At 33.4% G+C, this 15,228-nt stretch overlaps 1 protein-coding gene across 1 annotated transcript; it reads right to left on the bottom strand.

Annotated features, from left to right (window-relative positions):
• Positions 1-263: 263 nt before the first annotated feature.
• LOC138188245 (uncharacterized) lies at positions 264-10,228 on the bottom strand. The gene is made up of 7 exons (XM_069129860.1): positions 10,169-10,228; positions 9,926-10,048; positions 7,336-7,398; positions 6,538-6,600; positions 6,361-6,402; positions 6,211-6,285; positions 264-338 (listed from the first exon to the last, which is right to left on the bottom strand). The coding sequence occupies exons 1-7, from the start codon at positions 10,226-10,228 to the stop codon at positions 264-266; spliced, it is 501 nt and encodes a 166-aa protein (XP_068985961.1).
• Between the last annotated feature and the right edge of the window lie 5,000 nt (positions 10,229-15,228).

The raw sequence follows: 15,228 nt of genomic DNA, 5'->3' as shown, positions 1-15,228 counted from the left end.
ATTTATAGATGTTTCACGATAATTTTCAATGTTTTAGATTCGTGTTAAATGCACATAAAAGAATGTTATACTGTTTATAAAACAAGCACGAAGCTTTAATATGCCCCTCGTGGCGATCAGACGTGGCGAAAGTTTTCAGCGTTGGTACATGCACGAGCATCGCAAACTCATAACGCGTCTGCGCGTAATAAGTCGATGCTATTTGTATGTTCTTTATTGGACGCATTTGTATTTGCTTAATTACATTATTACGCCGCCGGCTATTACTTCGACGCGGCCGAGTTAATGGGACGATAATACACTTTTCGTAACCTGCTCCGCCGCCATTCAGTCTGCGCCTGAAACATGCATACGCGAATTTCTCTGAACAGAAGTATCTCTTTTGAAACGATAGCAGCTGGATTAATGAATTTTTAGGTAGCTCGAGATAATTTTAATTTTCTCCTTTCTACGAAGCAAGTTAACGAGTCTTCTACAATCTTTTTGGCATGGTATCGCTTTTATTTAATCCTTTCGAGTTGAATTATTTAGCGATTTTAGTTTCAGTACTTTCGATTACGAAATTCGCATGGGAAATTTTAGTTATCGCTTTTCTTCGCTAGTGTTTATTAATTTTGGCAGAAGTTTCATATAATGTAACATATCATATTCTTTTTTAAATCTTCCGAAGAAATTACCAACCGGAATAGAAATTTTTCAAAGTACTATTATTGTTTCCTTTCAGATAATTGTTATCCAGGAATTAACTTTTGAAATTCGAAAGATTAAGTAAGGACAGGTAAGCGAGGGTTAAATTCACGCTTTCGTTACGTTTGACAGCGATCGAGTTTTCACAAATAGAATGAAATTTTCATCTCAAGAAGTTGTATCACTCGATAGAATTTTATAACATTATTTCATTAATGCAATGGTTTTTTTGGTAATTTGATTTTATCTAACAGTGGAGAAGCTTCTCTGCGAAGACTTACAGGGTAGAAATTGAAGTTTCGAGATTTTATTTCCTTTGCTGAAAGTAAATTTAGAATGTGAAGAATAAACAAGAAAAGACTAATGCTGCTTGTCAATATTCCGTGCAACTCAATTATATTCCTTCGAAACATTTTTCCAACTTCCCCCAACTCCTTTAACGTCTACGCTCTACATTGACTACCTTGTTAGCTTTTAGTTTACATCTTGTTATTTCAATTTATTTATAGATTTAACTAATGCAAAGATATTAAGGACAATCCTAAATTCAATAAACTCTTTAACGTTTTCTCTGTTTTTCAAGTTTTACATTTCTCATTACTCACTTTGTTAATTCGAATTATATCTTATTCCAGTTTCGTAACAAATTCAATTAATGCAAAATTACAAATTGCTGCCTATATTTTAGTTTCTATATTTTACACCGATCGTTTTATTCATATTTCATTTGCATCCTACTAATCCAGCTTTTCTATAAATTTAATTAACAAGATAAAGTATATTCTTTCATGCAACTAGAAAAGCGAAACCTAAATGAAGATTCATTACACTCTTTAAATACTATAACAGGAAGTTTATTGCGGATATTCATTCTATACGCTTTTGCACATTTAAATTTAGATTCCCTATAAATGCATAAGTATCTGCAGCCTAGCTGAATAACAGAGCCTGCGGAAAAATTTCAATTGATAAAAGTTATTAAAACGCAAAACAAAATATTTTTAAGGCATATCACTTATACAATACAGAAATTGAATATCCTCCTCGACATATTTTCTGTTTTTCTTTTTAAAAGTAAAATAAAGCCACAATTCACAATTCACAATTCACAACAATTGTTGACTTTCGCTTGTGTTAAATCGGAAACAGAAAAACGGGAAAAAGAAATTGGAAGATAGAATAAGATATGTACTATCTGTAGGTACTATATATCTCATGTACAACAAAAAATCCATCTTTAATACAACTCTAATACATTCTCTTTAAATCTTCAATCACAGTCATAAATAGAAACTCCAGCGAATGTTCATGTCTTTAATACATTTTTCCCTGTACAATTTCTGTCTTATGAAACGCAACTGTAAACGTGAAATCCCGTCTCGTCGTCGTCGCGATCGTCGTTCTCGTTGTTGTCTGGCGTGGACAGAAAAGTTTTCAGACACTTTTAACGCCCGTCGGCGTGATATACTTTAAGTTCGCGCGATGTATATCTGAAACCGCGCGAATTTCCGCGAGTTCGTCCTAATTAACAAGATGAAAATCGCATTTCGTCCCTTTTGGTCGCAGCTGGGCTACGGGCAGCTTTTAATCGTTTTAATCTAATTTTGAAAAGCACAGGCTCGTTCGTACGGTTGGCGTATTATCGCGCCGTGAGATCTTGCTTTTTCCAACCTTCTACAACCCCTGCACGGTGGCCGACGTTCGTTTCTTGCGACGAATTCCGTTGAACGCGCGACCTGCCGAGCTTGAATAGCGAAGTTAAGTTGTCACGCGACCGCTGAATGAACATCATACGTCTTATCTGCGTGATATATTCTGTCTATTAGCGTGGCCATCGTATTGTTAAAAATGCGATGAAAGGATAGCTGACGTAATTGCAAGGAGAATCCCATTGTACGACGCTCGAGAAGTTAAATGAAAAAGGAGATTCGCGAGGAACGTCCTAAGAGCTCTTTTGATAGTTGTATTAATTCCTTGAATTAGCTGGTATCCTACAGTAGTTGTATAAATAGCGGCTGATAAAGGAAACATTATAGAATAATAAGGGTAAAGAAGACAAAATAATTTTACAAACTCTTTCGAACGACTTAGGTAGTTGTACCATGTAGTAGTAATAGTAGTAATAGTAGTAATAGTAGTAATAGTAGTAATAGTAGTAGTAGTAGTAGCAGTAGTAGTAGTAGACTGTGATAGTTGTATTATATATATATATATATATATATATATATATATATATACATATATGTAGTGCCGGATAGAGGAATGTTTATAAAACAACAAATGTAGAAAAGGCAACATAATTTCACCAACTCTTTCGCACGTCTTAAGAACGCTTGTAATAGTTGTATAGATTTCTTGAATTAGTTACTATCTTACAGTGGCCGTATGTACATTTGCGGATAGAAAAAAGTTTATAGAATAATAAGTGTAAAGAAGAACAACAATTGTGTTAATTTCTTGAATTACCTGCTATCTTAAAGTAGTTGTATATACAATAGCGTAATAGAAAGAATAGAAGAAGGTTTATAAGATAATAAGTGTGAAAGAAGACATTATAATTATACAAAATAGATTTATATTTAATAAGAGCATTGGATAGATATATACCATAGGATGGATGATTGTTATCAACATGTTAAACATTTTTTAGTATAAAAGTTACTAAGATTCACAGTGTCTTAATTTTAAACTTTCTTTTATCTGCTACTACATACATATTGACCTATTTGACGTACAAATTTTGTTGGGTTTTAGAATCATCGGTTATGTTATGATGATAGCAAATAAAAAATAACTTACTGTATAGATCTCGACGATAAAATATGATATAAAAAAGATGAAAAATTCTAGGAGGTTCGTTAAAACTTAGAAACGTTCTATGTATTTTAAGAATGACTTATCATAGTTCAGCTAGAAAATTCTTTTTTAAAACATAGCAAAGAATCTCTTTACAAAGCCGATTCGGAAATTTTCCTCTAAAGAATTTTGAAAAATTTCTATTTCCTCTAATCTGTTGGATCTATTTTTAATAATTGTATGTATAACAAGATATTGCTTTTGTCTATAGTCGGACTATTTACAATTTCTGTACATTCTGACGTGTGATCAGAAGCTTTTCTCCGTTCGTTCGATTTTGTGTTTCCTCGAGAAGTCTCGTAACACGTTCAATCGTTTAAGGGAAAGACAGATCGTAAAGGAAACTCGTGGGGCAACGAAAGTTCGAGATATAGGTTGAAAGGCGAGTTTGATTCTATTTTTGCGTCGGTCAATTGGTTTCGGGTATGTGGTTGTTAACGCTTCTCTGGCTACACTTGAAAGTCACAGTGGTGCGATATTCTCTGTAAAGTTCGAAGTTTAGCGACCGTACGAGACGTTTGTAAAACACGTAAAATAGAATTTTATGAGCCAACTGGGTTTAATAATTACTCGCCCAGTCGGAATAAGAGTGGGTACATTTTTTTGAAATTTTACTCGACTTTTCAACACGGTCCGTGCCCAGCGGTAAGTAAGCGTTTTGGCAGAGCTTTAAACTGGAAGAGTAGGAAAATTACGTTGGCAAATTTAATCGGAGGAAAATTCCACTTGTACTGAATTTTTTGACAGTTTCGTCTTCACTCGTATCCATTTTATTTGAACAATTTTTACAAAGAATATCTCTATTTGTTCGATGGAAGTTTCAGTTCCGCTGACTATCATATATAACCGATGACCTAGGGAACTTGTGAATCTTTTAATAGCGAATTGTTCGTAAAGCGAAGAAAAGAATAGAATTTGACGTTTCACTGCTGCTTTACTCAAATATGCCATCATTTTATTAAATTATTTTGCTGGTATATAATCTAAAGACACTATATTGCACGTGATATTTAATATCAATCGTTAGCATTGAATAAATTTGTTTTTCTGTTACATCTATACGCATAAGGATGTAAGTACCTTTTTCCCAAGTATCCTGCCTTTTGCTTGCTTAATTAATATTATACCTTAAACTCGTTTTATATCTACCTTTTGCATATACTTTTTATAGCTACCTTTTTATTTTTATATTCTTGTAATGTTACAGTAAATTTATTTATCATAACATGGTAATACTTATACTATTATATGGAATCAATAATAGTACTTGTCTGATAGCAAAATATTCAAACGTCAAAAGAGAACATTGAATGTTAATTATAGGAATTAAATGTTAATTAAACGATATATGTTCTATTCAACCTGCAGCTATACGTTATTAAGTCGATAGGTGATTTCACACGTTCCAGTCGCGGCGTGGATGAATATCAAACTACTTTGAAGTAATGAAATGGCGAATCTTTCATTTAATTAACAATGTCTACGTACATGAAGAATAGATAGCAGGAACCCCATCCTATTTTTCGAATTATTAATGACTCTTTTAGATAGATTCAAATTTCGTAAGAAAATTATAATATATAAAAAATTTCACATCAAAAGTATCTAAGTAGTCTAAACGATTAATTCATACTCTTTTATGAAGCTGCGAGATTTTCACGATTTTCTAATGGTTACATGCACTCTCTTCTTAAAATATTAATAAGCGTATTACATCCCTCTATTACATATCCCGTTCGACTCATATATTTAATATTAATTAGAAAATTCCAATAGCAACTTTCTATCTCGTAAATTAAACAAGAAGAACAGAAGATAAAAAAAGATAAGGAAAAAATGGAATAAAGGTGTGTTACGAATAAAATGCGAAATTTAGATCAAATTTTAATTCTTTCAGATAATACCCGTGAATATTTATAAAATTTTTCAGATTATAAATTATTTTTGAATAAAACAGATTGTATCGTATCAATAGCAGAAGAAAGAAGTATTTTGAGATTAAGTGAGTAGCCGTTAAAATAAACTACACATATATAATTATTTGATACGACAAGGAAAGAAACAAAAGACCTCGAATTATAAAGTTATAATTTACAATCATTCGAAACCTAAGAAGCTTTTATCTCGAATATAATTTTAATTGTTTAGCTTTTATATACATAAACGAATATTCCTTAGAATTCAGTAAAACACAACTCATTAAGAATGTGATATTTCATATGATGCAACTAATACAAGGTATATTATATGTTTTCGCATTTACGTTTCTTTGTGACATACATTTTCCTTTGCACAAACTGGACAAAATGCGTACTATTTAATTAAATATTAAATATAAATTAAATATTATTATTTCGTATCGCAGTGTCTACAAAAAGTATTGGCACACATTGTTATCTCCCACTGAAGCATTTTTTTCCTCAGCTCCTACATTTCATTTTCACGGCATCAAATTTTTGTATTCATATGAAATTACTATTGAATTATACGAAATTTAATACACTTGAATCTAATTAATTAGTTCGTAAATGTTATGATAAATACAATAGTGTGCGAATATTTTTCGTAACTATTATATTCGACAAATCGTATTTTGTTTGTAACCAAAACACGAATTGCCTTGTTTCATGTCTTGTTCTGCAACAGGCGGATTTTTTAACGTCTTACCTCAGGTTTCAACAGTTTGTTGATACAGTTTATTCTGCTGCTCAAAATCTCCAACTCCAGGCGTTCCTTGCAGAGCTGTCGAAATATAGAGGGCTTAAGTCGCGTAACTCTAAAGAGGGGAGAAATTTATTCGAGTGTAGAACAACCTACCATTTTCTTCGTCTTCTCCTGGAACACATCGGTCTGCTGCAACTGAAAATCAGAAAGCAATTTACCATTTACCGTAACCGTATTGTTGCCCGCGTGCCGACCAACACTCCGATGCTATACGAAGGAAAACAACGAAATGCACTTTCGGCATGATGCACCGACTCGAAATAAACTTACGTGCTTATGAATACAATTGTAGATCGGTCTGATGTCCGCCATGCTTTTCTTCCGCGGAATTTTCTGTAAATTAAACACGATTATATGCATACAGATTGGGTGTCCCATTTTAATCAATTCATGCAACTATCTGCTGAATTATACGTTGTTCTAAAAAGCATCTCAAATAAAGCATACTCGATAAATTTACCATTATTAATTATACAAATAAAGCTCTTGTTTCGAGGGAAGCATCTTATGATCCTCGCAAATCTTAACTATATGGACGTTCTTTCGAAATTTCGATATGTCCTTTGTGTTTTTTAAATAGAACTATATTTTTTTTGTACACCACTCGAAGCATTTTTTAATTCTTTAGAAGAAGGTACAAGGTACTTGGGTGGAAATGTGTTTAGTTCAAAAGATATTTTAACTTTAATCTTGTAAAATTTATCGTATGAAAGACAAGAAAAGATAACGCAAAGCTTTTGCGTTTATGTTTTCCTTGTTTCTTTTTCTCAATTTGATGAAATTAACATTAAAACATCTTTTAAACTACGCATTTTCAGATAAAAGTACCTTGATATTTCTTTACAGAGGATTAAAAACTGAATCGAGACACGTATAAAAAAGTCTATAGTTTCATTTAAGGAAACAGAAGTTATGCTAAGATCTCGAAAAATGCCACCCATATAGACAAATCTGGTGTTCATCATAAGACGACCCCGTTTTATTTGAAACATTTTTTCGAAAAATGAGACGCCCTATATAGTGATACTTCGTTTCAAAATGAATTCAGCATGTTGTTATTTACCGTACCTTGTCCGCTTCTTTTTGTAATTCCAGGAAGACTTTTTGATTCGAGACGATCGCTTTTGCACCCTGGGATCGATATATGAAAATGAATAACTTGGTGTCTTTAAATATGTAGAATATTGTTAGATCTATCGAAAGACTGGCGTATTTTCGTATCATATATAAATCACGCAAAAGTCAAACACCAAATTAATTTCGTCAAGACGAAATCATTCGTCGTCTAAACATTCTATTTCCAGATTTTTATACTATAATTTGAAAATTTGTAAAAGACAAAGTTGTTCTAAAATTTGTAAAGTTCTATTTTTGCAGCAACCACAGATGTGTAATCTCTCAGGTTACATGATATTTCATTTATCGAATGTCATTCTGTTATCGTCTCTCTGATCTATATAAAGATTATTGCTTGATATTTTAATTAAAATAATCACGTCAGGATATCATCTTCTTAGTTTCCTATTTTAGGAATTGACGATAACAATAATTAAGTTATTTATTGTTGTCGTGTAACATTACAATATATAACACTATAAGATTTAAGAAGACATTAAAGCTACAGAATAATATAAAGTAAAATTTTTAATCTTCGTTTAATAATATAGGGATACGTTTATAATAATGAGATCATTAACGAAATTATTGAACAGAAATTCATCTCTTGAAAGTTTAAGTTGGAATGCTGCTTAAAGAAATGAAGAATATTCCGAATCTCAATATGAAAGTGTGCTAAATAAAGTCGAACATGCTCGATGTGCTTGCAACTTCGTGCTTGATCAAATTAACCTTTCTCGCCGTTCAACGCCGATAAAAACTTTCGATCTTTCCGCTAATCAGAACACCGCAGAGAAAGAATGAGAAAGAAAGGAAGAAAGGGAGAGCGAGAGAGAGAGAGAGAAAGAGAGAGAGAGAGAGAGAGAGAGAGAGAGAGAGAGAGAGAGAGAAAGAGGAAGAAAAGAGGAAACGATGCAAACGAACACTCGTAATTGCGAGACATCTTGTCGACGATACTACGATACTTTCTCGACTGTTATCGATCCGTCTGCCTTCCGTTCATCCAGACGAATTAACCGACCACGATTTAACAGAACAATTGTAATGCAACGAAGCGTTAAATCACGAGCTAACCTGCAAGATACGTTGTCATAAAATACAATCTTAATCCATTTACAGCTTTTGGTTCTTTTCATTTTTAACACTGTTAACTCTACAACACGGTTAATTTGTCAGATAGTTACAAAATCGTTTTGTAAATATATCTTCAAGCAGTTAGAATTAAAAGTTTAATAATATAATAAATATAAAAATGAGAAAAGTTAAGATTCATAAATAATATCGTATATTTTTATATGTTCATCTTAGATACATTTTTGCGGAACACTTACTCTTATACATCACGTTACGTTATTAAGGCCACTAAAGACTCAGGTTCGTGTATAACTTTCACGTAGAGAATGTATAAAATATGTAAATATATACATGTTTTACATTTGTTATGTTACGTTTATAGAAAAAATTCAATAACTTGGAACGGTTGAAAAGTTAAAAGATTAATATGATACAAAATTTGGAGAAGTCTATAAATAAATAAATATACTTGTATAATTTTATAGTAGTTAACGCTGACAGTTAACTCGCATGACGCCTAGTGTGGCGTCGCCGGTCGTTATAATATTAACACGTCGAGTGCCACGGAGGTCATCGGCGATTGACATTATACTTGCTAGTGACGTCAAGTAGATTAATCTCGGAATTAATTAGAGCTTAAGCTAAAGAAACATATTCGTAAAATTTGTAATACTTTCAAATATTACCATAACAATATTATGAGGTGCAACACAAAAAGCACTGGACTGCACTTACAGCTCGGGGATGAAGCGTGGCAGGGGAAAGATAAAGGAACGACTATCAAAGATGTTTTGTGTAGCGACAGTGTTGCAAAGATTAGCTCGATCGTTACACTCACAATCGGTACAAGTGAAGATACATCTTCAATTATGGTGTTTTCCGCTCGGTCGAAAAATGTTGGACAGGAAAAGCGAACAGCAGATAAATATTAAGTTTTTTTGCTAAGCTGGGAAAATTTTCAACGACATCTTTTCAATTATTGACCAAGCCTTACGATAAAGATTGTATGTCTCGAGTTCTTGTCTTTGAACCACTTCATCAAATTAACCCAGTTTTTGTCGTTAGATAGTGCGAAAGCGAAAGCAACGGAAGGGATTTTCAACGGAATTGTCTCGAACTGAATTGTCTTGAACGCTGGGACAATCATATGTGGTTGTGTCTCAACTCGAAAGGGAACTACTTCGAAGATGATCCTAGTTAATCTTCTGAATTTGTTTAATAAAAATAGTTACAAGCGCAGTCTTGTTTCTTTTGTGTCACACGTCGTATAGTATAATATAACAATGCGTTACATTATTATTAATATAACGATTTAATAATGTATTACCATACAACAATGTAACATTATCCTGCTGAAATAAGTGACAGTATTCCAATGCTGTGGCTGGCAGTCAACGTATTAAATTTTTTGTCCGATTGTCTCGCGAAAAGAACCGTTGTCATAAAAATGAGCAAAAATCTGACTCACCACAAGTGAACAGACAATGACGATGAACATCATGAGTAAGGTAACAAACGTAACGATCCCGCATTGCGGACCCAAATTAAACATGAGCCTCAGTTTAGTATCCGCCAGCAGATACTGGTATAACTGAAACCAAAAAGAATCATTTTCATTTGAAACGGGGTTATCTCGTATTTTATGTCACTCCACTTTCTTATTCGCCAATGCGACTTTCGACAAAAAAGATACGCATAAATGTCTACGGACCAGCCATTGAGGACCAGAATTATAGGATCTGTAGTATTTGTGGAATCTTGCGACTTCCATGGCGATTTTGAGTTTTGATACCGCGAAGCCGATAATTCTTCGCGATTGTCACGAGCATCACGTGAATTTGGACGGTCCACGCGAGTCGAAAAAACTGACAGTGGATCGTTTGACAGAAAATGGTCGATGCGTTTCCCTTGCCCCACTCTATTGCTCTTCCCCTCTTCCATATATAAGTACGTGTATTTACATGTATGTCTGTTCAATTTTGTACGAGGGGTATGTGTTCGAAAGTAATGCACGAGCGGACATAAGGTGAATTATGTAAAAGTACGAAGAAAATATAGAATAGAATTTTGTCATACGATGTTTCGTTTTTTTGAGAAAATCGAGTATGAGTTTCGTACACTAAACGGGAGTAAATAATTGACAAGAGGTGATTCTACGTGTGAAAGTAAGTCGAAAATATATAATAATGTTTGTTCATAAGACGCTTTATTTCCAACAAAATAAATTTCGAAATTTCTCGTAGGCCTGCCAATTCCTAACTAAACATGTTCAAACTCCATTTTTTTGAAAATGAAGCATTGAATGGAAAAATTGAATTGCACATTTTCGCCTCATTTTCGCGCATACTGAATAACCTCTTATCGTTTGTTTATTGTTACTAATTGTTGGATCATATCCACTCGGTAATTTGCCAAGTTTAAGTATACTGGACGAATTTCCAAACTCGATTTCCTTTAGAACAGAACATCATATGAGAAAACTCTATTCTACATTTCCTTGTTACCTTTTTATCGACAATCATCTCGTGTACATAACTTTCGGACGCACCCTGTATGTATCTATACATCTATGTGCAGTGATCGATCGCGAGCAACGATAGAAGTAAACATCGACGATACAAATTGATGCGGCATGTTCAAACAGCGTCGCTCACAATAATGATAATTCGGCCACGGGTACATGCCAACAACCGTATACCATCGTAACGACATTATTTTTTTCAGCGATCGGTGGCTTCCATCGGTAAAACGAACGGCTCGATAGATTCTACCTGTTCCCTCTGCCATTTTCCACCCGCTTTAAACTTTTAGCCTTCGATATTTGCACGAACAATGGAAGTGTGGTAGATTCAGCCGCGTGCTCCTTTGCAATAATCGCGAGACGTATATTTAATTTTTCGTTCGTACTGTTTGCGGTTCGATCGCGACCCCCGTAAAATGAAGAAGTTAGAAATGATGGTCTCGTTGGTTTTTATCGTTAGCCGGGTCCCAGGGAATTCGCTGGATTTAGTAATGAGTTTGATCGTGTTTGCTCTTTCTTGTTGTTCCTTCTAATGGATTTAAGAGGTTTCAGAATGTTCCGCATGAAAATAGGCAATTCTTCGGACTAGTATCTCGTTTAGTGGAAGGCATAAGAATACTGTTCCGGTTTTCTCCATATCGAATTACATTGAACGGTATTTTAAAGTTTTATTAAATTCGCGTCAATACAATAATAATAATCCGACTAACGCCTTTTATACGAATATTTTGCATAACAAGTTTGCTCATAAAGCGTGGAAAATTCTATAAATGAACTTTACAAAATACAGGAAAAATTATAAAATAGTAAAATGTTTGTATAACAAGTAGCTACAACTTGTCACTTGATGATTCACTAATATTATTATACATATATGTATATATATATATATATATATATATATATATATATATATATATATATATATACACACACACATAATATACGTATAACATAATAATAATATAAAATAATATGCACACACACATATAGAGTATATTTATTTTATTATCCGTACATTGTAGCTTTTGGATACAATTAACTGTCTTAAACTTAAATTGATCTTACACCATAAATGTAAGACTTACGATATATAGCCTGTAAAATAGACAGGTACTTTGCGGTAGCTATACTAATATCCTTAGATTGTGAAATGAGTCATTGAGAAGCAACATTGACTAACTCTATAAATTGAAAAATATAGAAAAGTACTGATATTCTATAAATAATTTCTTAGTTCTTTTTGGAATTTACTGTCATTTACACCACCTTGAGATAAATAAACTTACGAACATAAGTGATAGGTGTTTCTTCTACGCTGAATATTAATTGCGTAGCTGGATAACGAAAATGAAAAATTTACTAAACGTACAATTAATCAACTTGATTTCTGAGATATTCAATTATCGTGCAAGGGGACTCTTGTCGAAAAATCGAAATCAAAAAATCGAATGACGATCACGATGGGACGAGCTGTTTGTCTCTTTCTTTCGAATCAGTTTCATCGGAATTGCGCTCGTGGTTACAGAATGTCGTATTAACCTGACGACGACGCGACGTTGGAAATAGAATTTCATGACTATTTGTTGGCGTCGTCCGGACGTCCGAATGGTAGAGTCAGGATATCGGGCCGCGCCTCGAAATACACCGCATCCGTGTAAAAGACGTCTCTGTAAATTGTGGCGTAAATTGAAAATGTTTCGAAAGGTGGAGGAATGGCGTAGCGCTCGTGCGCGCTTTTCAACCAGAAACATTTCAACGGTACAGTTACCTCCTCGAAATTTCCGCGAGCAGTGCTCGCAGAACTGCGCCCCGACACTGAATTTCACCTTTTGTCTAGTTCCGTTCCATCTTGTATCTTATAGCAAGATCGGAACACGTTGAATAAAAGGATACATATAGCAAGCAGGAGATAAAACGTAAAAGATCTGTATTTGTTGTAATAGCGTTAAAAATAGCTTGCACGTACATCTACTGTGAAATTTTATAATTGTCATTGTAGTTTGTAAAGTTTCCTCCTCGAAATTGCAAGCTCTGCTTGCAAAGCTGCGTTCCGACACTGAATTTTGCCTTTTGTCCAGTCCTGTTCCGTTTTCCATTTTATTGCAAGATCGGAATATACCGAATGAAAGGGTATAGTAAATAGAGCAAAGGTTCATGTTGGATGTAAAAACTGTAGTAGGAAATTAGATTTAACTGATTGTGAATGTATGTATATAACTGTCGAATGGATGTATATAAGATGTGTAGGATGTTCAACGTTTCATTGGATTTGTCAACAATATGTATATGTACGCAATTATTTACGCTTGAAGTTATCTATTTAGATTTCTAAAGAAGGTTAGCAAAATTGTGTCAAATTAGCAATTTCATGTTAAATTTTATTGAATTATTTCTTCAAACTAAACAGTAAGTTATTAAATCAAATTCATCTACGAGAGAGGAATTTTTAAGAAGAGGAAGTAAAGGGCAAAGCACGAGAAAGGGGGACGCAAGAGCAACACAACCAGGAGAACGACTCGACTATCCGAATAGCGTTATGGTTCTTTTCCTTCTGCATATTTTATGAGCCGTTGGAATATTATTAAACTTATATTACGTATTATATCAGAAAACGTTGATATGTGCGGATGGAGATGTAATAAATACTTGCTTAAATTAAATTCATTTTAATTCATTTTAATCATGCGGAATTAATCCACGATATCGAACAAAGTCATGAAAATATGGTATTGGAGCTATACGTTCGAGGTTAACACATGTACCTGAGGAAAGTTTTGACAAATGAACGGTGTTCAATATTTTCGCGACACACGAAACTGTTAGCTCACCGGAAACAGGGTTTCACGGTTGTTCGTGATCGAAATGGCGATGTCGGAAGTCCGGCTCACCGGTCGAAATTCAAAATTCGATAGGCCATAAATAAAAGACTGTCGAGGTCAGCGTGGGAACATAAAAATCAATAAGATTTGTACATTTTCCTTTTCTCATGATCGCCGATCCCGATTTCAACAATTGAGGATTTGTTGGTCCAGATAAAAGTTCGCTACCGGTTTTGAAAAAAGTATCTTCCACATAGAAAATTTGTGTGAAAATAGGAGGATCACGTGTTACGGATGTGTAAATCAAAACGTTTGTACGAAAATGTCCTTGGAAGATAGTTTTATTCGCTCTCTTCATTTTTACTCTACACACAATGTAACCATAGATTATTTAGTATTGACTGATGAAGTTTGCATATGAATTACGAAAATACCGAATATTTCGAGAATTCCTATTTATAAAATTTAAACGCACAAATAAATCTATATATATATTTATACCTATGATATATTAGATAAAATTTTATGTTTAAATAATACTGATTATTTAAATTATCTCCTTGTGTTATTCATATATGTGTGTTAAAACGAATCTCTCCAAATCTACATAAGTGTTTCATTTAATTTCATGGGCTTTATGATCAGAACCTCCTTTTTATACTGTAATAAGTGGAACACTGCAACAAGAGCATTTTTAATCCACATAGACACTTCGTTTAATTCTTCATGAATACGAAATACACCTACGACTTTATGATCAAAACCTCGATTCTTGTCTTTCTGTGTATTGCAATAAGTGGAACATTGCAGCAGGAGTAATTTAAAGTACGCGAATGTACGAGTCTCTATACGTTGCTTTATTACTGAAGGGAGTTGCAAACATTACTTATGATAACCTCGTAATATATAGCATGCTCCAGCTGTGCAGCGAATAAACCACACGCAATATAGTTCTTTTTTTTCATTTAGACTGCAAACACATCTCATGTGTACTCCTTAATTACGGTTGTTAACTAATTCCTTTAAAAATATGCTGAAGGCACGAAGATTATTGTTAATCGCGGCTTCTGTATAACGAGGATATCTTTTGTTTCTTTCTCGAAACATGGTTATTGTACAGCACGTTCAACGGAAAGCGAAAGAAAAGAATATATTTTTGACATAATATCTATTTTGCATTACTAATTTCAAAAATTACAAAAGATTATAATTAATGAATTACAGTTAGAGACTCTACAAATAAATCTGTGCAAAAATTTTTGGGAAGAAAGCATTTTCTTAGGAAAATTACATAAAAAGAACGATTTCGTTGTCATTTTTCGCACAGATTTATGCCTTAAAATACGGTATAACATAATAAGTATTAACTTATTAATGGTTTTGAAGAAATCATTTTTTAATATAATTTTCGTAAAGTGATTTCTCAAA

Source organism: Bombus flavifrons, chromosome 2 (genome assembly GCF_040668555.2).
Source record: "Bombus flavifrons isolate JBK064 chromosome 2, iyBomFlav1_principal, whole genome shotgun sequence".
NCBI lineage: Eukaryota > Metazoa > Arthropoda > Insecta > Hymenoptera > Apidae > Bombus > Bombus flavifrons.
This window is presented reverse-complemented; position numbering and strand designations above follow the sequence as displayed.